The sequence below is a fragment of the Ailuropoda melanoleuca genome, chromosome 7 (assembly GCF_002007445.2).
Source record: "Ailuropoda melanoleuca isolate Jingjing chromosome 7, ASM200744v2, whole genome shotgun sequence".
In the NCBI taxonomy this organism is placed as follows: domain Eukaryota; kingdom Metazoa; phylum Chordata; class Mammalia; order Carnivora; family Ursidae; genus Ailuropoda; species Ailuropoda melanoleuca.
The window spans coordinates 48007144-48031185 of NC_048224.1; the positions used below are offsets into that span (position 1 = coordinate 48007144).

At 49.3% G+C, this 24042-nt stretch overlaps 1 protein-coding gene across 1 annotated transcript in view; it reads right to left on the reverse strand.

The window, feature by feature from the left end:
• The window catches only part of TTLL11 (tubulin tyrosine ligase like 11), a 227017-nt gene that overhangs the window by 31142 nt on the left and 171833 nt on the right, over nucleotides 1-24042 (reverse strand). The window contains exons 7-8 of the mRNA XM_034663724.1: nucleotides 10079-10330; nucleotides 1960-2066 (exon numbers count right to left, since the gene is read on the reverse strand). Coding sequence (XP_034519615.1) covers nucleotides 1960-2066; nucleotides 10079-10330 — 359 coding nt within the window. The remainder of the gene's footprint in view (nucleotides 1-1959; nucleotides 2067-10078; nucleotides 10331-24042) is intronic.

Here is a 24042-nt window from a genome sequence, read left to right on the forward strand (position 1 = left end):
CCCCCCCCGCCGGGATCCTGCCATGACTCCCTGCATTCGGCTCACAGAGCAAACACTTCTCCACTTTCTGAAGGCGTCAGCAGAAAGCGGGCTGCTCAGCTGTCACGTGAGCGCTTTCCGTCCTCGAGATGAGAATTAATCTGCCCGAGTCTGAAGCCGCTCGTGTCAAGCTTCTCCTGGTTGCCAGGGAAGGCTGGGAGGGCGCTCCACCCACAGAGCGGCGCCGAGCTCACCTCGTTGATTCAGTGCCAGGGCGCGCTGGTATTCCCGGAGTTTTGCTTTCTAATTCAAGAACGGAGAGCGGTAGGGAGCTGGGCGGCCGTCCGACTCCAGGACCAACTAGGAGGGTCAAGCCGCCCACGAGGGAAACCGCGGCAGCGTGCCGGGGCAGCCGCGCCCACTGTCTCTGAGGCCGAGCCTCAGCCTCCTCTCTGGAATGGACGGGATTCTACCTCCCTCCAGAATTCCAGCTGGGGCTGCGCACACGAAGCGCCCGGCAGCCTTACACGTACGGCTCGCGCGACCACCGGCAGCCGGTGGCGTCATTGTGAAGAGGTGACGATCTCTGCGGTCGAGAGCTGTAGCGCAGGGGTGCCAGGCAGGATGTGGCAGGGAGCACCCCGCGCTCGCACAGACCCACCCCCAGGATTCTCCCCAAGTGCGCCCGCTGAGAAGATGAGCGCTTCGTCCTGCCAGCAGGGGCTCCGCTTTCCCATCCACGGACACCGAGACCCCAGGGCGCCCCTGGTGAGCAGGTGCGGTTGGCCCCGTTTACGCAAGAGGAAGCGGAGACAGGAGGCAGAAGGGCTTTTCGAGCTCACAGGGATAGAAAATGGCATAGTCGATTGTAATCTGGATCTCCCAACCTCTGATTCTTGTCCTCTCCACCGAATCACAGGAGAAAGCTGTTCGCCGAGGCGCCCCCTCCACCCGGTGTCCCTTCCGCAGGGAGGCAGCCCAGGGAAGGGAAGCCTGGGTGCCCCGTTATCCGAGCTACAGTTTACCGTCTGTGAAATTCAAATGCTGTTACCCAGTGCACTGGTTCCCAGGGACATTTAATGAAGGATCACGCATGGAAGCACGGTGTAATTTTATGACGAGCTATACAAATGTCAGGTATGGTGATTATGCCTTTTTGGAAAAACACACTGTGTGAGGAAGATCAGAAACGCGTTCACCCCAAGGTGGATCCTTCTAACCGAATCCTTCACCACCCCGGCCCCCACCCCCCGCCGTAATCTAGAGGGTCCACAGCAAACTCTTTTGTGTGGCATTCAAGGCCTCAATAGCTCTTGCAACCCCATCTCTGACCCTTCTCCTTTCCCTTCCTGCTCCAGCCCTTCCAGGCTTCTTCGGGTTATCAGAGCCTCCCACATGTGCCCGAGCCTCGGTTAGACCGCACCTGCCAGAGGGGACCATACGGCCCTGTTCACTGGCTTATCCCACTCACCCTTCTCCAAGAAGTCTTTCTTGGGCCTCCCATGACAGGAGCTCCTCCACCGGGCTCCCGATAACCCCTTGGCAGCCCCCCCCTCCCCCGTCAACCCCAGAACACAGCACAGCGTGCCGGCGCTGGTCTCTCCTCTGCCTCCCTGCTCTACAGCGAGTGAGAGCCAAGTGCTACTCGCTCCCATCTGTGCAGGCCCTGGCCCAGAACACGCCGGTACATGTGCACTGAGGGATGAACACGTGAACGATTGAGTATACTCAAAGCCTCAAGCACAAACAAGAGGTTCTAATGGTGGAATTCGAATTTGGGTGGGCACAGCCTTGGTCTCAGAATTCAGGATAGTGCCCCAGGAGTCAAATGCAGCTCAATCCCTCCAGCAATGCCTAGAGCTGGCAGGATAACCTCCTCTTTTCTCAACCTTGACCCCGAACAAGAAGGAACCAAAAGGGTACCACCCACCCCTCTGGACTCCCACTAGACATGGTGGAGGCCAGTCATCAGGTACTTACCCGAGTCCCGCTGGTCCAGGGTCATGGAGTTCCACCTCCTCGTGATGTCAATATAGAGGATGTCCACGGCTGCCATGGACAGGCCGCTGCTGCTGAGTTTACAGTTCCTGTCAAAGACGGAAGAGGACATATTACCGCTAGATAGATGGAGGGAGTCCTCTTCCGGTTTGCCTCCATGCCTTTGCCCACACTGGGTCCCCTGCCTGGAAGGCCTTCCCTTCCCACAGCTGGAACTAGTGAAGGGCATAGGGCAGGGGTCATGGGAGAGAAGGCTGAAGATGTAAAGATTAGATCATGTGGGTTTTTGTCATTTGGTCAACGTGAAAGAGCAAGGACTTGGGGATGGCCCATCTTGAGTTGAATCTGGCTCTGCCGCTTTGAAGCTGATGGCCCTGGTGAAGCACCTCCCCTTCCCTGTCACGGCTCCTCCCTTATGGAACAGTCGCTGTGTTTGGCCTGTTCTAACACCTGCCAATGGAGGTCTCTGACCGCTCCGAGGGGAAAATGGGAATTCCACGTTTCAAAGCTACACCCTATGCCTCTTCACCTCCACATCCATTAGTCTCTAGGAGGAGAAAGAAAAGCTGGACCTGGGTGTTCTGCTCTTGCCCGTGTCCGTTGGCTGCCAATAGCACACTGAGGGGACCCAATGAAAACAGCCATGTCTCGGGTTTAGATGGAAGACTTCGCTGCTGTCCAGAAGAATGTTCACCAGTTGAGTCCCTGGCCCGAGCCTCCAGACAGGGGCTTGGGGTTCCTGCACTTCTCCCATCTATGTCTGCCACCCGCCCACCAGGAGATTTCACATGGGCCCCGAACAGCCACAGCAAGCCCGAGACTCCCAGCGCAGATGAGTGCGGCTGGCCCATGGCCCTTTGCATGGGCTGAGGCACGCCGCCGCGGGGCCCCTCCACGCTCACTCCTGACTTTGGGGAGTCATCTGGAAATGGCGGGAGTGGGGATGGGCTGGCCTCAGAGTTTCAGAGGTTTCCCTAGTCTATTTCCTCCAGTGCAGGGAGGCCAAGACACCAGGTTTTCAGTCCCACATCAGCTCCCAGTTCGAGCTACAGAGGCGTGTTTACAACCTTCCTCCTCCCTTCTTGGTTTTGTTTCATTTTGTTTTTTTGTTTTTTTTGTTTTTTGTGGGGTTTTTTTTGGTCTGGAGATGCGGGGAGGCAGTCTGGCGCACTGAAAAGAACGTGATTTGGGCATCAGACAGACCAGGATTGAAATGCTGGCTCTGCGGCTTTCTCTAGCTGTGTGACTGTGAGCATTTAACTTAAACCTTCAGTACCTTTATTTGCTGATACCTAAAAAGAAGGGAGGGATATCCGCCCACCTGGCGGGGGTGAGGAAGCGCTGAGGCAGCCCCAAGGACCCAGCATGGTGCCTGGCTCCCAGATGGCCCACAATTGTTGGTTCTCCTCCAGATCTCTCTCCCCTTTCCCATTTCCTCTTCCAGAGCTAGAATGTGGGATCTTCGGAGGCTGCTTGGGGCTGACCTTTCAGCAAGTGGCCCTGTCCATTCTGGAGAAGCGGCGCTCGCCAGTCAGACTGTCTGGGCACGAGAGCTCTCTGTCCAGACTAAAGGTGGCCCTTGGCTTGTCCAGATGCACTACGTTTCTGAGCAGGGTCATGCTGGGAAGCGAGTCCCAACACAGGCTGGAGTTGCCCTGGGAACCCTGAAGCTAGACCCTGGGCCCACTATCTGTGTGGCTGAACTGCATTCAATGCTGCTTTCCGCTCTCCAAATGTGTCCTCATCCACTGCCCCAGCTAATGATAGAGTGGTTCTTTGATTTCCCATTCGTCATCAGTCCTTGCGTGAATAGCTCCCTTAGGAGCTCGACAGGAGAGGGGTGGACTGGCAAGCAGGATTCGGGAACCCCGAAGCCCCTCTCCAAACCCATGCACACCACTGACGGTGGTGGCTGCGAGTGTGCCCGGCTCGGTACCCAGACGAGACTGGTGTTCCTCATATGCCAGCACACCTGCTCGCTCCCTCCCTCCTTCTTCCTTTCTTTCCTCCCCACCAGTATTTCTCAGGCCTTCAATTCACATCCTGCTCCCTCCTGGGCTCCTGCTCCTTACTTCAATCACAAGTCACCAGCGGCGGCGGACTTCAAACACATCAGCACACAGTTAGTGAGCCCCAGTAACAACATGTCAATGGACGCAGAGTTTTTCACGTGGCCTGTTACCAAGATGGCTCTCTCTATTGGGTTCCACTGGAGACAATGCTCCAGCTTCTCCCAAGGTGTTCCGACAACCTGCACTGCTCCTTTTCAAAGCTTCATTAGGAAGGGCCAGCACGTTCCCTAATTATCATATCAGTGTCCTCTGGACTACCTGCTCCCCCACAGGACAGGAGGTCTGTCCGGCTTGCTCTGTGGGTTAATGGAGTATAAAAAGGGAAACCAAACTGACCACTGGTATATAGTTATTTTTTCCTGACAGGTAGAAAATAGAAGTGTCAAACCTTTCGCAGGAGCCGTAATTTACCAAAGAGAATTCTCCGTTGATCCCTTTGCCAGGGTAACTCGTCCTCCCTAGTGATGCCTGCACACACAGTTGGTTGCTACCCCTGGTGCCCAGACAGGGCAAGGGGGGATCCATGCTGGCTGCAGGAGACCAGAAACGCTTTAAAAGAATTTTGATTCTGTAGGTATTTCTTGGACACCCATCCGTAGGCCAGGTCCTTTCCTGTCCATTGGCTCTCTGGATCTTTATAACCACCCCATGATGAAAGTATTCTTAGTCCCATTTCAAGCTGAGAGTCAAGAGAAGGGACATGACTTGCTTAAGATCACACAGCTGGGATTCACATCCAGTCTTACCCTGGAGGAGAGAGTAGTGGGCTAAGGAGCTTTGGGGAGAAGTCGAGAGATGACCCAGCCCAGGGCCGCAGGAAGAACCTAGGACTCAAGGCATAGTCTCCGGTGGGGCCCAGTAAGGCCAGAGCCTCTAGAGAGGTCCTGTTGGGAAGCTTTGGGATATAAGGCTGGGGGAAGACAACCAGGGTCGCTTGGGGACAGAGTCTCCTAAGTTTCTCCCTATGCTCACCAAACATTCTCAATGGACCCAAACAGGGAGTGCTTCCTTGTTTGGGGGGGTTAAGACTTTAGAATGAATTGGGGCTCCTGGGTGGTTCAGTTGGTTAAGCGTCTGCCTTCGGCTCAGGTCATGATCCCGGGGTCCTGGGATCGAGCCTGGCATGGAGCTCCCTGCTCCTCGGGGAGCCTGCTTCTCCCTCTGCCTCTGCCTCTCTCTCTCTCTGTCTCTTATGAATAAATAAATAAAATCTTTAAAAAAAAAGACTCTAGAATGAATTTTGTATCTATCCATCCACTCAATACAGAAGGTATTCTGTGCCCACTGTGTCGGTGGTATTCTGAGCCTCGTGAGTGATGCAGGGCTGAATTGGTCTTGGATGCCACTCTCAGAGGGTGGAAATGATCTCAGAGTCTGGGGTAGAAATGTGAAGTCTTGGTAGCTCTTAATCATTTCAACCATTTCCCCTTATGCCTTGGGATGAAATTCCTCAAATGACTAAGGAGTGGAGGGATAAATTCCTCAGTGGAAGAGAAGTCCAAGATAGATGGTAACATGAAAAGCCAGGACAATTCTTCAGAAAGGATAGGCTGGGAAGGTGTATGGGAAAAAAAGAGCTCTGAGTCAAATGCACATGAGTTTGAATCTTGGCTTTGCTATGTAACCTTGAACAAGCCACTGAGGCTCTTTCCTTATTTGAACAATGAAGATAAGGCTACTCACCATTCAAAGCCATTTTAAGGACTAGCTCAGTGCCTGGCACGTATGAGGAAGTAACAAATGACGGCTCCCAGCCTTCCTCCATGATGTAGAATCATCTTGAAGAAATGTTTTTTATTCTTTGTTTTTTCCCCAGAATCAAAGGAAGTTGAGCACATAGGATGGGAGATAATCACAAATCATTCAAGTTCATTAGGAGCCCAAGTATAGAAAGATCTGAAATTATCATCCCCATTTCCTCTCAATAACTACTGACATCTCATGGGAAATTTAGAAACCAACTTTTTCCACTCTATAAAATCCTATTTATAGAATTTCTTTTATGTTCATCCTTCTCTGTGAAAGAAAAGCAGCTTATTTTTCCTGGATCGTTTTCTATAAGGTGAAAGCTAACAAATGATCAATATTTGTTAATAATAATAAAAGAAAACTCCAACACTAAATAGGAGGGGGAAACAACAACTCTGGTTTATAACATATATATTTTTAAAGGCTACTGATATCCCAGGCATAGGATCTCACAGTATTGCTGGAAAGAGCATCACAGAACAGGGGGATTTTCAAAGTCACGGAGGAGTTAATGACAGAGGGGGAGAGGAGGCCCTTTACACTTCTCTTCCAGAACATTCTAACACACCATGTTGCCTCTCAGAGCATAAAACCCCCCACAGCTACCCATTATGAAACATATTAATATCTCCCTGTGAGAAAAGGGAGTGGAAGGGGAAAAAAGGAAAAAAGAGAAAAACCATTCTCTAATTTAAAAGGAGTGCAGGATCAGAAACCACAAAGGGCCTGAGCAGGGCTCTCCAAGCAGGCTGGCCTCGCATGAAGCAGGAAGCAAACGCTCCAGGTGCAGAGGGGCTGCCTCCGTTTCCTCGAAATGGACCCAGTTTTGGCAAACGGTTTAATCTGCAGGCTGTAGAAATGGAAAATGCTGCATGTGCAAACTGATGTCTGATTCTGATGGAGGAGACATTTGCAGAATGTGTTCTTAGTGAATTACACAGAATGCCCCCCAGATTAGTAATCCGATGGAAGGAAACTAGCAACACTGCATTTCCCTCAAAGAAAGCTGTCAAATTGAAGAATCAGATAATTTCTATTTCTCAGAGAAAGAGAAGTCTCCACGCCCCAGGAATTATTATGACATAGAGAGAGAGAGAGAGAGAGAGAGAGAAAAGAGGCGCTTAATTCATGGTAATATGTGCTACTATTGTGTGCCTCCTGAGGAAACGACACGAAAAGCTGGTTCCATGAGTTAAGTCTAGACAAGGGAACGACAGTTCATTATTTCTCATTTCTTGGTAGAAAAGAAAAATAGAATGTGGCCAGACTGGCATTAGCATAATTCACTCCTAAAACTGCTGATCTATGCAGCACATTATGAGAGATGGTCACTGAAAATAAATTCGGTCGGATGTTTATTTTGTTCCCTGCAGTTCTCTTTAAGGAACTTGGAGAGAAAGAGTGGGTCGTCCAGGTGAAAGCCAAGTTCAGCTTCTGCTGTTTGCGTGGGAGATCTGAGAGAAGTATATATCTAGCCAGCAAATATGTCTCTTGCGCAGTGCTCCAGAGAAGGGCACTTGGCTCGATTTAACATATGGCATAAATATTATTAATTCATAATGAAGCAGAATTTAAACCGAAGTGGAAAGGAGAGAGAGAACGGTTGTTAGCAAGAGAAAATGCTTGCTGTTAAATTTAGCTGGCAAGACTGAACATACTTAGATAAATCTAAGTGCAGAGAATATCATCTTTTACCATTAAGTTGCTGTTGGGATCTCTCGGTATATTTCAAAAGGAAAAATCTATGAACGGTTGTGCAACATTTTCTCCACTTTGTCCCACATCCTTAATTATGCTGGACGTTGGCTGGGTGGGTGTGGAGGGAGGGGAGAGGGGCTCCCACCTGAAAACATTGTTCTCCTTGCTCGCGGTCACCATGGTCACCACCGCTCCCACGGACAGTGCTGGCGGCAGACTGGGAATGATGGCTACAGGACCTAAGGGTCTCGAACCTCACAAAAATTGGTTTTACGTGCAAATGCCCTTAATTATAGAGAAAAAAAAAAGATGGAAACAATCAAAAAGCCTATCACGTACAGACAGATTTGTAGCGATGTTTCGGACATCATCCAGTTCCAGTCTGAGAGCGTTTTAGGAATCCCCTTTGCTAGAACCATTCTCAAATCTGTTTTCTTCTGAAGATCGGGTATGAACATAGCAGTCCTCTTAGTATGTTCCCTTGCCTCTTACGCCAGCGCTCACACATTGGTGGTCTCTATGGGCAGTCACACTTTGAATGAACCCATACGGTGTTTAAAAATTATTTTCTGAATCGCCAACATCGATAGACATGCATTGAGATCTTACATAAAAATCAGCTTTTCTACCTTCTCTTGAAAAATCAAAAGCTCTGGTGATACTCGCCCAGCACAACCTTTCTTTTAGCCAGGGCATGTGTTCCTCAGGCCGCCCAAGACCGCCTTCTCCGTCCTTCCAGATTCCACCTGCTGGCTTCTGCTTCCAGTCTACCTCGCCCGGAGGCAACTGAGATTGTGATTCTTACCGTACGTTGTTTTTCTTTTTTCAAATCTTCCTCCCCTCTCCCCGTGTCTTATGTTTTCAGCAGAATTTTATTAGGAGTTACAAGGAAGCATCTGACATCTCCCTTCTTCCTTCTTCCTGCCTGGAACTCGACCATGATGGCTGGATTTTGAGCAGCTATCTTGTGACTGTAAGACTACCCTGAAGCTTGAAAAGTTCATGCTTAGGATGGACGAACAGGAAGACAGAAAGAAAGTAGGGTGTGATCATATCGTGGAATCATTAACCAGCCCTAGAATCGCCACTGCCAAACTTCCTATAGATGAGGGAAAATTAATCTCACGATTTTAAACCACTTGCAGATGAGAATCTATTGCTGCGAGTCAAATGCAATTCCCAAACAAGTCAGAAGATATCGGGTAGTATTCTCAGGGAAGTAACAACATGTGTCTGTCTGTTGACTTTCTTGAGAATTCCCACTGCTTAATGGAAATAATAGTCACAAAGCCCCCACTTGACAAATAGCTCCTGTCAACTGGGCCAGGTGCTTTAGGAAGTAGCACATCCCAAACTCATAATAACCCTGATAGACAGGAGAGATTATTCCCAGGGCACAGACAAGGCAACCGAAGACTTGGAGGAGGCGAGGGGTTTGCCCAAAGCCACACAGCTATTAAATGACACGCCCGGCTCTGAAGCCAGACCCAAAGCCTGTGCTCTTTCCAATGGGCTTTCCTTTTCGCCCCGAAGCGAACGCAGAGCCCTTCTCCAAATCACCGTGCAAGTCGTAACTGGGGTTTCCCGAAACGACGAGGATTCCTGCTGATTCTTCTGTGTTCCATCCCATCAGGAACATCAGAGAGCCAGAGTTAGAATTCATACAATTCATTTGGAGAAAAGCGTATGACAAAATGTTTCCGATTCAAGGCTTCTAATTATTTGCTTTAGTGGACAAAACAATGAAGGATGTGACTTGGAGGTGCAAGGTAGAAATATTAAAACCAATGATGAGCCAAACAACAGCGGCATCGAATGCCAGCAGATAGGTGGCATTCGGGGTGGGTGACACCCAGTCCTGGCATACAGGTGGCTTCCTCCCCATTTTATAGGACCACTGAGACTCAGAGGTGGTCCCTGACTTGCCTACACAGCTAGTAAGTACTGCCTCAGATCCTCACTCCTGTGTCGCCCAAAGTGGGCCGGCGAGTAGAGGCAAGTGGACGAATGATCGAGAGTTACGGGTTATTTTGTAGGCTGCGGCAGAAACACGTTCGCTTTATCTCACGGTGTATGTTTAAAATTCATGCAAATTTCGTATTGTACTCGATGATATGACCATGTTATTTTTATATTAGGACAAATACATTAAATTATTTATCAACTGAATTATTTAACTTTTCTCTCCTGAAATGGACATTTGGGACAGATGTGCCTCGTTTCTTTGCTGTGGCTTCATAAATGTTCAGCACGCCGCCACGTACCGCTGGGAGACATCACCCCAGCTTAAGAGACACAAGGTCTGTCTGAGTCCAAGGAACAACTGTCTATGTGGTTCAAGGGCTCAGTTCAAGGTAGCACAGAACTGTGCTTAATGCCGTCCCATCTGTCACATTCATTAAGTCACTCAGCAAACAGGAATGGACTGTGCCAGCCACCAGAGCAACCCGACCCCACAAGGGCACTGACCTAGCAGCACAGACAGGCCCTTCCAGGAGCGGTCGGGGAGATGGGACCGGCCAGATGGGGGGCTGCCCTGCACCCTGCCCGAATCCCAAGCCAGAGGGGCTGGTCTCACTGACCTGATAAAAGTCCGAAAGCCTGTTGGTCCCAGCTTCATTGTCCCCTTGATTCCCAGGAACCGGATAAACAAGTTGGCCATCCTGTCCCCCAGGCGCAGGTAGTTGAACTGCTTGGCGTACTTGGGGAACACCTGCTTGAGGCAGATGGAGGGCAGGTGCGCTTCGGGGTTGGCGTTGGTGTCGGAGGCGCTGGCCGGCTCGCTGTCAGAAGGATCTTCCTTCGCGGCCAGTGGCTGCTGGAGCTGCTGAGACCTGAAGAACACAAGCGATTAGGGACACGCCCACCATAGGGAGCGGGCTTTACAGAAGGCAGAGCACCTTCCCTCACCTGTCCTCCTTCCTCTACATTCACCGCAGCCTCAGGAGGTGTGAGACTGTCACTATTTCTGGTGTGCAGACCAGAAACCTGACCTCAGAGAAGCGAGCTCCCCTAGCTCACACAGCTAGTGGGTGGCAATGCCGGGACTCGAACCCAGGACAGAGCCAGGACCGGAAGCTTACACTTCCTCTGTTCTCCCACCCTGGATTCCCAAAACGGACATCTTCCTTTACCGCACTTAGGAATCAAGAGAATACTCTATTACAGAGCAGCCTAGGTTTGATTTCAAACTCCTACTTGTGGGTAGTAATTGAATAATTAAGAAATATAAAAATCTCATTGAGGGCTGGCAAGAAGCCAGAAGCACAGTTCAATGAACAATTTGCAAAGATACATCAGTTATCCAATTCTAGGAATAGGCACAATTGCATTTTCGGGCTTAACTATTTTATTTGGAACTCATACAAAAGATATGATTATAGTGTTGTGATTCCTGAGTCTGGATAATTTATTCTGAAATTATTCTGATATTCAAGAAAATTCCACAGTTAATAACTCTCACATATCCACCTCTGGCCTAGAATGTTCTCACCTCCAGGCCCACCTATCCAGCTACCAACGGTTGCGTCTTCAGGATGGCCCCCAGCCACCCCAGACTGAAATGTCCATTTCCCTCATCCCAAATCTACATTCCCCATCTCCTTGGATGTCATCCCCATCTGCCAGCTACCCAAGCAGGAAATGCCAGGATAAATGCCAGTCCTCCTCTCCCTCTGCCTCTGCCACCCATCCTAACACCTCACTATTTCTTGAAACCAGCTCTGCTCTCCCCCGCTGGGCCGTGTCAAGTCTCTCCTAGACTGTATCAACAGCCTCCAGCCTTTCCCATCCATAGACCCATAAACACTGGAATTGAGGCACTCTTCTTTTTTTATTTTTTCTTCTATTTAAAATCTTTTTATTATTATTATTTTTTTTTAGAGAGAGAGAGCGTGCGCAAGCAGGGGTGGGAGTAGGGGCGGAGGGAGAGGGAGAGAGAGAATCCCAAGCAGGCTTCATGCTTAGCACTCAGCACGGAGCCCAACACAGGGCTCGATCCCACGGCCCCGAGATCACGACCGTGAAAATCAAGGCGAAACCAAGAATCAGACAACTGAGCCACCCAGGTGCCCCTCGAGGCACCTTTTCTAACGCAAACCTGGCTGGGTTGCCCCTTCCTACAACTCTCCACTGATTCCCAAATGCCTACAGTGAGTTCATACTCTTCACCCTGGCACTCAACGCCCCTCTTGATTTCTTCTCAATGCTCCTCATTTCCTACCACTGCCCTAGACACACTATCCCCTTAAAGGCCTTGGGCACTCCCTGCCACCCCCACTCCACTGCCCATTGGTCTGATCTGGACACCCAGCTCTCTTCCACAGCTGGTGCCTCTCTTCCCTTGCAGCTCATCTCACTTTTCCCTCTGCTGTGCTGCCCACAGCTGGTCTGGGAACCGGTGTAACCTTTTCCACTCGTGCGTCCATTCTTGAGACAGAACCCTGAGCACGTTGTACTTGGTCAATAAATACTGCCCAACTGGCTAACTCCAGGGAAATTAGAACCATGTCACCTGGGATCGAGCTCAATACCAAGGCCATTTGCTACTTTTTTCTTTATTAAATGGCCTCATCCCCTATGCTCCCACTTCTAAGCATGCCATCACGTCACCAAGTCGGGCCATCTTGGTATCTTCGTACCTGCTTTCCTTGGCTTTTGAGGCCTTTCCCTGGTCCTGGCTGCCTGACACGTCTCTGTTGCACTTCCAGAGCCAGCCTGACGCCTCCTTGATCACGCTGATGGCTCTCTTCCAGGCCCCACTCCTGTTTCTCAGACTTGCTCCCTGGTTCCTCTGCTCAAGCAGCACTGCATTTGTCTGGACGCCAATCCCTCCCTCACATCTCATTCAACTCTAACTCATTCGACTCTCTATCTCTTTCAACTCTATTTCAACCTGGATCGCTTAGGTGCTTGGGAAATGTTTCATTGAATTTGTTGAATTGGGAGTTTTCTTTTAATGGCAAAGTGTGCCTCAAATAAAACACCAAGGTTATGCTATTTTGTACACCATAAGGTCTTTTAAATGTAGAAGAGACTTGATAGACAAACAGCAAGCTTGACAGCCCTGCCCTAATAGTCTTCTCTTCATTCTGGGTTAAGGAGTCAGACTCTAAGAAAGAGAACCCCCTTGTGTGAGTCAAGTCCCGTGAGTTTTGTTCACGGCTCCTCCTAGGTGGGTCTTGGCACAGATCTCAAAGCAAGGACAGGCAGAGGAGAGGACCAGAGCAGCATGAAGGAAACCCTCCCCCCTTTTTAAAGATTTATTTATTTATTTGACAGACAGAGAGAGAGAGAGTCAGGGGAGGGGCAGAGGAAGAGGGGGAGAGAGAGAGATTCCCAAGCAGACTCCCCACTGAGCGCAGAAGCCGACTACATGGGGCTCAATCTCATGACCCTGAGATCGTGACCTGAGCAGAAATCAAGAGTCAGACACTCAACTGACTGAGCCATCCAGGCGCCCCAGGAAAACCCCTTTTATTTTTTAATTTAATTTAATTTTTATTTTTTTAATATTTTATTTATTTGACAGAGAGAGACACAGTGAGAGAGGTAACACAAGCAGGGGGAGTGGGAGAGGGAGAAGCAGGCTTCCCGCTGAGCAGGGAACTGGACGCGGGTCTCAATCCCAGGACCCTGGGATCATGACCTGAGCCGAAGGCAGATGCTTAACGACTGAGCCACCCAGGCACCCCCTTTTAAAGTTCAGCGTGTGTGGATGGCTCTGGGGAAACAAGCCCCGCCCACCAAGGAGAGGCCTGATTCCTGGGGAGAAATACCTTTCCCAGGTGGGGTGGGGTGCGATCTCCCTCCATCTAAGCTGGTTTGATCATCATCTCCTTGAATTCAAGAACAGTAAATAAAAGTCAGGTGGTTACTTTTCAGATGAAATGAAATGTTTCTGCATGAAGGTTATAGGAAGACAGTTAAGGAAAGAGTAGCAGTTTTACTGGAGATTAGCTCTTAAATTACTGGGTAAGTGGCAATCACTGACTTTATAAGCACTCATTAAGTTTTTGTTCGAGGGAAGATTTGGAAATGTACAGTCTGATTGTGCTCAGTGCCAATGAAGAGAGCTCAGAACTCTTCCCAATCAGCTGTCCCACCTTCATTGTCTCATCCGCTCCTCGCACAGCACTATGGAGTGACTGTTATTTCTGTGCCCCTGTTCCACAGGAAGAAATCGAGACGCAGCAAGGTTTGCCACGGCTGAACCAGAACTATAAGTCCGTCCTTCCAACCAGTCCTTCCAGCTCGTCCGTTGCCACTCCATCGCTCAAAAACACGGCATGATTCACCCAGGGTGGGGGTTCACAGAATCCAAAGTATTGTTATTTCCATTGTGTTTTAAATGGTGTTTTCAGATTATAATAGTCCTCCAGGCTCTTTGTAGACATTTTGAGAAATGTATAAAAGAATCTGAATCATTTGTAATCCACAGCTCAGGGATTAACACCCTGTTTTGGTTTCTTACCTACATTTGTAAAGTTAGGATCACATTACAAGTAGTGTAAATCCTTCTTTTTACGTGTCACGTGACCATCACAAGTCTTCCCATGGCATTAAATATGTTTTCATGAGCATAATGTCTCATGGATGTGTGATATTCAGTATTAAGCCTGAACTGTAATGTAATCAGCTACCCCGTCAGTTGAGGGTCTCGGTGGCCCGTCTTTGACATTAAATGAGATGTGGTGGTCGGTCACGAGGTGATGTGTTCCCTCCCAGAAACAGAACATGCCACCCTGGCAAGAGCCTTGGAGGTCATTCCGTCCAATGATGCCATCTATTTCTTTGTATGTGGTCTAATGTATACAACATAAAATTCACCATTTTAATCACTCTAAAGTGTCCGATTCAGTGGCATTTAGTACATTCACAGTGCTGTGTACCCATCACTCTATCTAGTTCCAGAACATTTCCCTGACAATGTCATTTCAGAGGAGAAACTTTAATCCCAGCCAGGTAAGGCCACTAGCACCAGTGGGTCATTTAATTAGCAGATGGTCCAGGGTGGTGTGGCCTCCACTTGGGTTGCCCTGGAGATGGGGACCCCACCACCTCCGGGGACCTCTTGGGCTGGGGAAGTTTTCCCAATGACATGCATGTCAGAGGATATCTCCCCGCAGTGTCCCCAGCCTGCACCCCGCCCTATGCCCAGAGCCAAGCAGAATGAGTGTTTTTTTCTCTTTAACGTGAGCCCTTCACATTTCTTTCAAGGGCTGCTGTGTTTACTGGCTGACTACCGTTTCCCTTCCTTCCTGGATCCCCATTAATCAGCTCAAGATGAATAGGGGCTTCAAAGCCACAGATACGATTTTCATGGACTAAAACCACAAATTCAGGGGGGAGTGTTTTACTCAAACGGAAGAAGGCAGTGAAGATGTAGCTGGTCTAGAAGACGAAATAAAACAAGGAGAAATGGCGTCTTTGCTCGAGCCAATTTCGATGATCACATCGAGATCCAAGTTATCGCAAATACTGTAAAATTCTGTTTTTATTTAATAGCATTTTAATGGAAACGTTGGGTTTATGAAATAAAAGTGACTGGTAAAGAAAATATAAATCAAGCTTACTAGTCCTTTGGGGTAATTTTTTTCTTTATTATTGAATTTGGTATATCCTTGACTCATTAAAATTCTGGAATGTTTTCTCTATTATCGTTTCTCAAATAAAATGGAATTCTTTGTTATTAAAACTCTTGTGAAAAACCACCCATCTCTATTTCGTCTGGAAAGCCTGCTATTTATTAGGGACCTACTATGTCAAGCATGGGCCAAGCAACTTACTTATATTATCTTGGTGTTTCTCATAACAATTCTATGAGGGAGGTAGAAACTAGCGCCATTTTACAGATTAGAAACCCGAGATCCAGAGAACCGGAACACGCTCCACATGCAAGTCAGTAGTGGAATCAGAATTTATCCTTAGGACTCTATCACTGCACATTCCATACTTAGGCTCACTACATAGTTCTTGTGCTGATTTGATTTTTTTTTTTTTGGTGCTAATTTGATTTAAATCAAACCAAAGACTTTTTCTCTTAGGCATACACTGTATATATCCCCAGAAATTAACGAACCAGGAAGGTAGATAAAGCAAGGTAAGATTCCAGTTTCAGAGAAAGTACATGAATTCTCTCAGAGAAATAATTTCCATTTTTAGTTAAGCATGCCTTCAATAATTTATTTGTTCATGAACTATTTCCCAAGCATTTCCTTGTCCCGGGGGCCTAGGACACATGGGTGAGGTGGACACAGTTCTCACCACCCACAAGTATGTGACCAAGTGGGGGAAGACAAGACCCATCTATAAACAGTGAGTGAGTCAGGTGAAAATTGCCAGGTGAGCATCCAGAGAACAACCTAGAGCATATGGAAGGAGATCGGTTTGCCGGGTCCTGGTTGTATGCATGAAGGGGACTGGATGGGAATATGAGCGGGAATCTGCTGTGGGTGTCTAGGGCTTATAGGACCTTGGATGTCAGACTGCTTGGATTTGGTAGTGTGGGAGATCAGAAGTGGTGGATTTAGGGGACAGGAGGGGCAAAATCAGAAGTATGGTGAAGGTGAACAAGCCTGCCAGCAGTAATCAAGGCAGGGGGGTGGATGATGTTAGGAAACTACTGGAATATTCTAGGTCAATGGTTCTGAAAGCATATGCCCTGGACCAGCAGCATCAGCATCACCTGAGAACTTGTTAGGAATACAAATTCTTGGCCCCACCCCAGGCCCATGGACTCAGACACTGAGTGGGCCGGGAGCACTGTTTAACAAGCCCTATGGGTGATTCTGATACGGGCTAAGGTCTAGAATCACTGGTCTGGGTGAAAGAAGGTAGATTTGGCAACTGCTGGACCACAGAGGACAGAAAGTGATAGAACACCCTGGATCATGTTTCCGGGCAATCCAGGGGTTGGCAGGAGAGCCTGGTGGGCAGTGGTGCTGCAATGGCGAAAGGAGGTAAGCAGGCTCCTTTCCCCGCCACGTGGCCAAGACCCATCCCCGCAGTCACTTGGGATTCCAAATGCACGTTGTCATTCCTGAAGAAACTGCTGATCGTGTACCACGGAAGTGCCTTAAATTAGCCCAGCAGCTAATTTAAAGAGTTGGAGGATGAAGTCACTAAAAATAAACGAAACTACCACGTAGCCCAGCTCTGTCACTTGCTGAACCTCGGCCATCACACGGCCCCATTTGCCTGATGGTGGTGTTGAGCTATTGGAAGGGAAGACGAGAGACCGTGGAATGGGTGAAGCACGTGCTTCCAAATTGATGAGGAAAAGGACTCAGTGAGGAAACTTTGTCCTATGCTCCAGTCCCTATAAGACCCATGCTGGGTCTATCCTCCTGCTCCCTCCCTGCAATGCTCCTCTGGCCACTGCCCCCTCCCTGTATCACTTCCTTCCACAGCATGGTGTGGCAGCGACAGAAACAAACACCATGGTGATGATATTGGCGGCACTTACTATGTGCCAGGAACCACAGTTTAAAAAAATTTAAGCCTTGATGAAATCCTACCAAGTAGCTATGGTATTGTTATTCCCATTTTACAGACGAGGAAACAGAGGTATGAAGACACAGACTAATCCCGGATAGAAACCCAGGATAGAAACCCAGCCGGCAGGTGCCAGAGTCCTTGCCTCTAACCAGTGCACGATGCTTCTTCCGTGCCCAAGGAGGTGGCAGGCACCGAGCACCTGAGAGTCAGGTGGGATACCTGTAACATCTCATTTGAGCCTGGCAATGATCCTATGACTTACACACTATACGTGATGAGAAAAATTAACTTCAGAGAGGTTAACCTACCTTCCAAAGGCCACTTAGCTATTCCATGGCTAAGGGTGAGGATTTGAACCTGGATCTACTTGAGTTCAAAGCCCAGATACTTTCCACTCCAACATGCTACAACTCCTTGTAGTTAGGCACCTTCTCTAAATGCATTTTCACCTCCTACAGTGGAGAGAAGTCTCTCTTACTTATGGGATGGGGTGAGGCTTATGAGGAAGAGTGGCTGGGAGGACACCCAGCCTAAGCCTAGCACAACCATTGCATTGCTTAATATCAAAAACACTGCCTGCCCAAGCAAGCGTTCAGATGAATCTACTTGGAGGAGGGAGGGCTTACAAGGGCCTCAATGTGATGATGGGGGAGCAACCAGCACTGACCTGGACGGGGCTCTTCCCTTCTGACTGCCAAACCACTCAAGCCCTATTTCATCATTTCAGGCTCCCACGAGTCACGGATGCACCATGTTTGCCACGGGTATGAATTAACAAGGGCCCGGCGGCAACAGCAGCAGACTGGGTCTCGGTCCCTGCTGGGAACGAGTTCCTGGAGCCACCAGGCCGGGGGTGCTGCAGGACCAGCTTCCCGCCAAGGCGATGAGTTAACAAAAGGACACACGTGAGGACTTCCTCAGGTGCCCCCATTCCCACAGACCCAGCACTCGTGCTATTTCAGAGCTGGAAGGGCCTTCTAGGGTCATGGGGCTCAGCCCTCTCATTTTCCGGATGAAGGAACTGACAGCTCATTTTACAAAGACCTCGCAATATGCTTCTTTTCGAACAGGGCTCTCTCTGCTCTGCCCCTCCGCACAGAGCCGGCGTCTGGCCATCGTCCTTGCTCTCTTTGTCTTGGGCAGTTAGAGTAAATGAAGCGCACCGTCACGTGGGCCAGGGAGGGGGGCTGCCCGGCAGCTCCTCCCCACGGGGCACCAGCCTGGTGGTCCCCTGGAGTCCCAGCTCTGTACCCTCGAGCCGGGCGACCTCAGGCAAGTCATACAGCCTCAAAGCTTCAGTTTCCTCTTACAAAAAAATGGAGGAAATAATGGCACCTGACCTATAGGGCTGATGTAAATACAGAGAAAGTGGATGCATCGTGCTTGGCACAGCGCCCCAATACCTGTTAGCCACCGTGATTATAATCACCAACATCTTTATCTCCCCTATGCCATCACCTCGAGAGGCTCACTGTCTAGTCACCAGGCTTGATGGGAGAGATCAGCGTACCCCTCTGGGAACTCCGGAGACTATGGGGTTTCTGTAACCACTTCCTGACATTCTACTCTACCCACAACTCATGTAACTAGACACTGGACTGTCCTCCTGCTCCTCTGTCTGGAGACTCTCTCTGCAAGCTGCCCAGGGTCACACTGCACCTGCTTCTTGTCCCATGCTAGATAATTCCCCCACATGAGTCTCCTCTTCTCAGACCTCACTGGATACCTGCCCCTCATCTGACACCCTGGTTCCCTACTGAGGATTACTATTGTCACGAAATAATGCTCCAAACAATGTCACAAAAGAACTGCTGCTCCCCACATAAAGAAAAAGTTAAACCGTGCAGTGAGCAAGGGCACTGGGGGCCTCTCATCTCATTTTTCTTTTGAAATATATGGGAAAGTCGAGCCAGACCCTTGCTTGAGGTGGGGCATCAAGGAAGAGGTGGTGGCAAGGGCAGACCCCGTTCTCCTGACTTCCCGTCCAGAGCCTTTAAAAAACAAAAAGAAAAACAAAAACACCACCACTGAAGCTGAAATGCCAGAGTGGCCAAAATTCTGATTCTGAATGAAAAGCTTCAGACTCTTGAGGCCACTCTGGGGGGCAGGGAGGAGACTTCTGTGTGCCTAAAGGGCTGAGGAGTCCCCGCTTTAACCCCACCAGGGGCCTGGCTGCTATCTTTCTATGGAAGATTGGGCCAGTGCTTAGCTTTTCACCGGGACCCGGAGACGGGGTCTTCCTTATGCGCCTTGCCCGCACCGGCTGCGCCCTGCACAGGGCTCTCCCCGAGAGCAGAGCACTGGGGCCTGCTCTGCCGGCCTCACCTTCCACCTTCCATGGTCCTCCCTCTCTTTGTAAACGTGCTTTCCCAGATTATCCACGGGAAAAACACTCACTTTTCAAATCCTGGACTTCGTAGCACCTTTTCCAGAAAGCTTTCCACAGCCTTTGGAGCTAGAAGAAGGAGCCATTCCTTTCTCTAAAACCTCCCAGACTTCATACATCGTCCTCGTCACCCTCATCACGAGATGTACAGAGAACCGCGTCTCTATCCGACCCAAAGCTGAGCCCGCGGGCTGCATTGCTTTTCCTCCCAGATGGGATCCCATTGCCTGGAAATAGTTGTTGGTGCCACTGTTTCTCGGACATCTGATTCTTTCCCTAGACTGTGAGTCCCGGGAGGGCAGGCGCCGCTCTCACTCCCGTACGAGTCTATGTTCTAACACAGCGCCTGGCACACAGTAGGTGCTCAGAATATCTGACAGGGAATACAGACAGGCATTGTTTCATTGAGTTCTCACAACAATCTAATCAATTAGGTGCAGTTATTCACTCGAGTTTACATCTGAGGACACTGAAGCTTTGGGAGGTTAAGTCTGAGGTGAGGAGGTTGGGACTGGAGCCTGCGGGGCCGGTGACACTGCCACACCCCTCCACTTCCGGTTCCTTGAATGCGTCCTCCTTTCTCTTTGTCCCTCCCAGTGATGGGAAGATCCTGTCTGTCTTTGGGGAGAACACAGATTTCCTAGTGGCAACGGCAAGGCCTTGTCTATGTGACAATTGTAATCAGGGGTTGTATTAGCCTCTGTTTTACCACCTCCAAAATTAGCAGAAAAGGCCAACTTGAGCTTTCATTGTCTAGTTGTGCTAATGAAGGGATCCTTTTAATTACATACTCAGCGTCTCTCTGCGACACAAAGCGTTCTAGTGTTTAAACACAGTTCGGCACCAAAGTATAGGCCTGTGTGAATGCAGACGACAAGTGGGGGAAACCACTGGAGACGTTATCCTTTGCTTAGACTGTGTTTCTTTTTGGCATTCCATTTCATCCAAACGCAGTGCATTTTTTGCGGTAACCCTAATTCTCTTTTATATACTGTATGCCTGGTGAACCCTAACCCAGGGACTCAGTAGGCATATCCCACGCCAAATTTTCTTCCCCCTCAGATTTTGGATGAAATATGCTTGCTTTGTGAATTTCAGCTGTTCCCGATTTGCCCTCGAGGGTCCTCCCCATGGAGGGTGCTGTACGGCTGGCTGGTCAGCCCACAGCGAGGGTGCTGAACACAGAACTATCTTCACTCAATGTTCCAGGGACTCAGGGCATTTGCATGGCGCTTTCTAAGATGGTTTTCTTGTGCGTGATTCTGTATGGGATTTTCGCTAATATGAGTGAGGCCTTGTGGGGCTGATCCCACGGACCTTTCTCAGGCAAGGATGCTGTGACTTTGCATTTTTATTTGGTCAGGGGGTAAGAGGATAACTCTTATTGAGCCCCACCTATGGGCCAGGAGCTCTCCCACACAGGACCTGAGATGGAGATATTAACATATACTCCTGAACCTGAATGCCTGGGTTGGAATCCTGGCCCTGTTGCTCACTAGCTTGGCGGCTTTGGAAAAGTCTCTTAACCTGCTCTTGCCTTGCTGTCTTTGTCTGTGTGACAGGGATAATAGTTCCACCTATGTCACAGCACCGTTGGAAAACTTAAATGGGCTCATACATACACATAGAGCATTGAGAACCATAGCTGGCATGCAGTAAGCACTCAATAAGTGTTAGCTGCTGTTTATCCAACAAAGTGAAGCTCAGATTAAATGAAACCCTCAAAGTCACATGCCTTCCAAATGGTGTCATCTGGTCATCTGGCTCTGACGCAAGACCCTGTTTTTTCTAGGCTTCCATCGAGCTTCGGCAGTGCCAAGGGGGGTTCTCTGATGGCATTCTGCTAGGACACTGTGATCCGAGCCCTGCCCAGCGGGGCGTGGCCTAGAGAAGGTCACTTGGTGTGCTGATGCTCTCCTGACCTCGGTGTGACCACGCTTCTACTGCCACTCTTCTTCCACTGCCTCAAACACGCTGCTCTTCCTGGGGTCATCAGGGCCCTCCTAATTGCCACCGACCTACTTGCCACCTGGTCTTTCTCCAGTTCAGCTTCTTCATAGCATCCAATGATGCCTAACCTCTCTTTCTGGAACTCTCATTTCATGGCTTCTGTGCCCATGCATTCTCTGGGTGTTTTTCTGTCCTGTTTTTTTCCCTCCTAGTGGTAGATGGTCCTCTGAGCCTCTCTCTGCCCATGACCTGCTTCCTGCCCCACCCAGTCTCCCTGGACCATCTCATTTACACTTAGAGATGACTCTGAGATGCCCTCATGCCCTGCAGCTTCTGCAGGCCCCCGGGCCTGGATGCCTGTGCCCTGCCACCCCGGCACCAACAGCAAGGCTCCAATCCTACATACCCTGCAAAAGCCAGCACTTCAAATGCCAGCCCGCCCCCAAGCCTCCCCTCATCTCTCCCACCAGAAACACTCTTCTGGATTTCCCACAGCACCTCATTTGCACCTCTCTTGTGGAATCCAACATTTTCTAAACTTATATTATGGCCGTTTAAGTCTGTGGCTTCTCTCCCCCATAGACTGCGAGTTTGCTGAAAATAGAATCCATTTTTGTTCCCCTCACAGTATTCTACGTCTAATAGGTAATGCAAGAAAAGGCACACTGACAGATGACTGGGTAAGAAAAGTGTTCTGTAAGACAAATAACGAGGGGAATTTGGTGTAATTTTGCCCGTAGGCAAGAAAATGGGCAGGATGACCTCTGGGTGTCATTTTCAGTTTCAGATTCTAGAAAGACATTTTTTTAGGGTAATAGGGCAACAATCATAATTTATGGCAATAAGAATAAGGCATCCTACTCCACTCCTTCCTAACTATATGGCCTTGGGGAAGTTGCGTTATCCCTCAGCCGCTGTTCCTCTTCTGTAAGATGGAGCTGGACAACAGAATCCCCCTCCCAGAGGTGTGGAGGGATTCAATACAGTGACACAGAGCAAGAGGCTAGCATCCTGGCTGCAGGGTAAGTACAAACAAAATGTCAAAAATCAGTGACTTCCGGTCAGCTGAAGCCCACCCAGGAAGCTTTAACTGCCTCCTCCAGTCCATGGCTCTCTTTCCCTCCAAGAGCTTTGGTCCTAACAGAATTAGGTTTTTTTGTTTTTTCTTTTTTCAATTCAGCTAATAAATTAGGCATATGCATATTAGCAACCAGGTCCAGAGGAAAGCCTCACCTTTTTCTCTATGCCATTTGAATTCCCCTAACATAGAGTTGTTGTCAAAATCCATTAAAGTATTAATTTCTCTTGTCACTGCACAATTCCCCAAGCAGACATCCAGACAGTGTGCAGTGGTTTTTCTCACAGAAGTACTCAATGTTTAGTTATCATGGTACATTTTTGAGACGATGCCTCCCTGATGGCTCTAGAGGGACTGCAGAAGTTCAAGTACAAGGTTAAGGCAGGGTGGCAGAATGGCAACAGCCACGGGGTCTGCACATCAAGCAGGCCTCCGGCTGAGCTCCAGCACTGCCGCTTGCCCGCTGAGCGGCCTCGGGGAAGGTACTTAACCTCTCTGAGCATCAGTTTTTCATTTGCAAAATGGTGACAATGATACCAAACACACAGGGGTTTTATGAGAACTATGTGGAATACGAAATGTAGAGAACCTCATGGAATGCCTGACAGATCATTGGTCCTCAATACAAGACAGCTTAGAAATCTCAGAGATTGGGAGACGTGCAGACGGGGGTCTCAAGGGCGTCACACCCATTCACCACCCCTTCCTGGGGGACAGCTGTAGGAGCAGTGTGCAAATTGGTGACACCACAGCCCGAACCGCGGCATACCAACACTTTTCTTCTTTCGCAATGGCCTCTCCAAACGCCCATTCAAGTAAATTAATATCCTCACTTGACCAACTCACCTGGCGGGAGTAAAAGGTTTCCATGCCAACAGGAATGTGGGGCGCACCCCGCACCCCAAGAAAGAAAACAGGAGAAAGCCAATCATTTCGTTTCCCAACTAACAAGCACCGAGCAGAGCTGAAGTCAGAGCTGGCCTCTTCCTTGGTTGTCATGGCGACGTCACTGACCTACCCCGTCCTGCAAATACATGCGAGACAGCACGGGGGACATGTAGGAGGTGGGGTCCAGGGACGTGGGCGGCACAGCGAAGCGCTGCGAGAGATGCTCTCACCTGCTTTTCTGAAACACAAAAACCGCTGGCAAGAGTGCAGCCCTTGCCTGGGAACGGGGAAATTCCAGTTGCTATTATATAGTTCCTCTGGTGATCATGAATGGATTTAGAGCCCAGCAGAAAGGCCAGTTCAAGCCTGGTGAATGAACAGTAATTGCTTCCTCAGCTGCCGCGCAGGGATGGGGAGAGGGCCATGTGCCCGTCCTGCCTGGCAGCGGTGGGGGAAGGGGGGGCGGTGCGCGCAGCATCCAGGGATATGTGGCTGACACCGGTACCCGCTGCCTCGAGCTACAGTGCTTCAACCCCAAATCTATGGAACAATTTCCCATCCATGATCTAATGCCAGGTGAACCACAGCCTGGGAAGCAAAAAGCAGTGTGCCCATTTTACAGGCGAGAAAATGGAGTGCTACGACCATGAATCAATGAGCACTGACGCTTTCATGTTCTCTTTTCTCGATTACTCTCTGTCCCCTGAGAGGCTTAATCTGTGATAGTGCTTGAATTTGCCAAAGAT